The sequence below is a fragment of the Anastrepha obliqua genome, chromosome 6 (assembly GCF_027943255.1).
Source record: "Anastrepha obliqua isolate idAnaObli1 chromosome 6, idAnaObli1_1.0, whole genome shotgun sequence".
NCBI classification, from domain to species: domain Eukaryota; kingdom Metazoa; phylum Arthropoda; class Insecta; order Diptera; family Tephritidae; genus Anastrepha; species Anastrepha obliqua.
Genome location: NC_072897.1, coordinates 7307836 through 7309961, shown reverse-complemented (window position 1 = coordinate 7309961; position 2126 = coordinate 7307836). Strand labels below are relative to the sequence as shown.

The following is a 2126-nucleotide window of genomic DNA, read 5'->3' as shown; positions in this document are numbered from 1 at the left end:
GGTACTTGTTACCATCTGTCTCCCAGCTTATCGTAGTTGTGTCTTTATTGCTATATTTATAAATCATAAATGTGGTTAGTTCTGTTTTTGCCATAATAATAGACCTTGATTTACCTTCACAGTCTGCTGTATACAGCTTATATTTCGGTGTCCTCAACCCGCAGATGCGCCCTCCATTGATCCATGGCTCCTGAATGAGGACAAAATCAGGGTTGTCTGCTGCCATGCGATCAATTAGGGCTTGTGATGCTAGCTTACTGTGATGTAAATTTATTTGTAGAAGACGCATGGTTAACACTCTCTGAATCTTCCTGTGAGTCGCTCAAGAGCTCTTTTTCTGAGTATGTTGTACTCAAACCAGCTGTAAGCTCAGTTGTCGTACTTGTACTCATTTTCTTGAGTCTAGCTGTGAGCTCAGACACTGACGAGCAGTATCCTTCTATGTCGATGCTTTCGACGTCGCTTGAGGACTCCATAGGATCTTCCTCAGCGTCATTGGCCTCAATTTCTGAGGCCAATTGGTCGATGGCATCAGCATCTGTTTTATAGGTTCTGACCTTAACCTTGCCAAAACCATAGTTTATCATACCTTCGCTTTTCGCCAAAGGTTCTAGAGAATCGTTTGTTAGTAACAGCATTACTTGCATTGTGGCACGTTTCGTCACCACACCGTCTACTGTTACGGTATTGTCAAAGACCTTGACAAATTTCCAGCTCCCCGTAGGAAGGCCTGGGTTGCATGCACTTATTATCTGCATGACTTGCTGTGTGTCAGAGGGTGTAGGGACCCAAACTCGTGCCCTCGGTCGAGACGGGATGTCTTTTTTGTCTACTACCACGAGCTTCGCTCCAGGGTAGACTTCCCCGATCTTCGCTATTGCAGTCTTGTATAGCTCCACCGATCTTTCGTCGTCGCAGGCTATAATTTTAATCTGGCCTTGGTACCAGCCAGCGTCAGTGCATGATGGGGGCGGACCTGGATTGCTTAGTAGCACTTCCAGCGTTACGTTGGTCAGAGCGGCCTGCACCCATTTCCATTGGGCTCTGGGAATTCTTCCTTCGGGATCACCCTCATCCAGGACACCAATGATGATGCGATTGCGGGCCTCTTCCGCAAACGTTTTATTAGGCGCTATGCCTCGATTTTTCGGTCTTTTCGCTGACGGTTTAACCTCTTCAGTAGACCTCTGTCTTTTGGTGGCAGCTGACGATGTGGTTGGCCTTTCGAGGGTGAAGTTAGGAAGAACCTTCTTCACCCACTCTATCGACTCCCTTACCTCCTTCGTCAGCTCCTCCGTTGTTGGTGGAGATTCGTGCAGCCTTTTGAGTATCCTGGCGGCATTACGCCTCTCCAGATACCCTGCTTTAGTTGGATCAGTGATCTTACTGTCGGTCATTTTCCGGCAGGAGCACTGGCCTCGGTGCTACCTGTGGCAGTCTCTTCACCAGCTCTCCGCATAGCCACAGGACGTCGACTAATTGGTCTGGTTCCGATAGCCACCGCAGGAGGTGCCGATGTACTGGGGCTAGGCTTAACCTCAGTCCCAGTGTCAGCGCTTGCCGCCGGTCCACTCTGACTAAGTTTGACCACAGTCATCGTGGCGGCAGATTGAGAGCTCGTTTTGAACGCTGCTCGCTTCTCGGAGCTTGCTGCCCTTTCTGATTTGTTTGTTTCTTTTAATTTTTTATCTTTTGAATTGTTCATTTGTTGGTTTCACGAGTGTCGGAGAAGAGATGTTCACCTGTGCATAGCTCCGAACTACACAGGCAAGGCTAGTTATTACGGAGGGCGCCAGATATCCGTAAGCTCACGTTAGCGACTGGGCTATTTTTGAAAAGGGCCCCCAGCCAGGCTGATCCTCGGCACGGGTCGCATGACACCTTGATCCGGCCCTTTAGCTCACACCATGGTAAAACTCCATTTACAAATGCTGTACTATTAAGGAGTAACGAACACTTATCCGTGGAGTCTTACCTGAGAACTGGAATGGATCTGGAACAGGATGAGAACTGTGGTACCTATTTCCAGTCGGCACCCTCGGGGAGGGTTCAGTGGAGGGGTTTTGCCGACCTACCTTTTTACAAGAGTTCTGCAGGAATGGTCTCTCGAATCGATCTTGCTTAGC

General features: G+C 48.7%; 1 protein-coding gene across 1 annotated transcript; it reads right to left on the bottom strand.

Moving 5' to 3' along the window:
- Nucleotides 1-229: 229 nt before the first annotated feature.
- LOC129250070 (uncharacterized) lies at nt 230-1397 on the bottom strand. Its single transcript, XM_054889715.1, has one exon. It carries the CDS (start codon nt 1395-1397, stop codon nt 255-257), a length of 1143 nt encoding a protein of 380 aa, XP_054745690.1. The 3' UTR covers nt 230-254.
- Nucleotides 1398-2126: the final 729 nt, after the last annotated feature.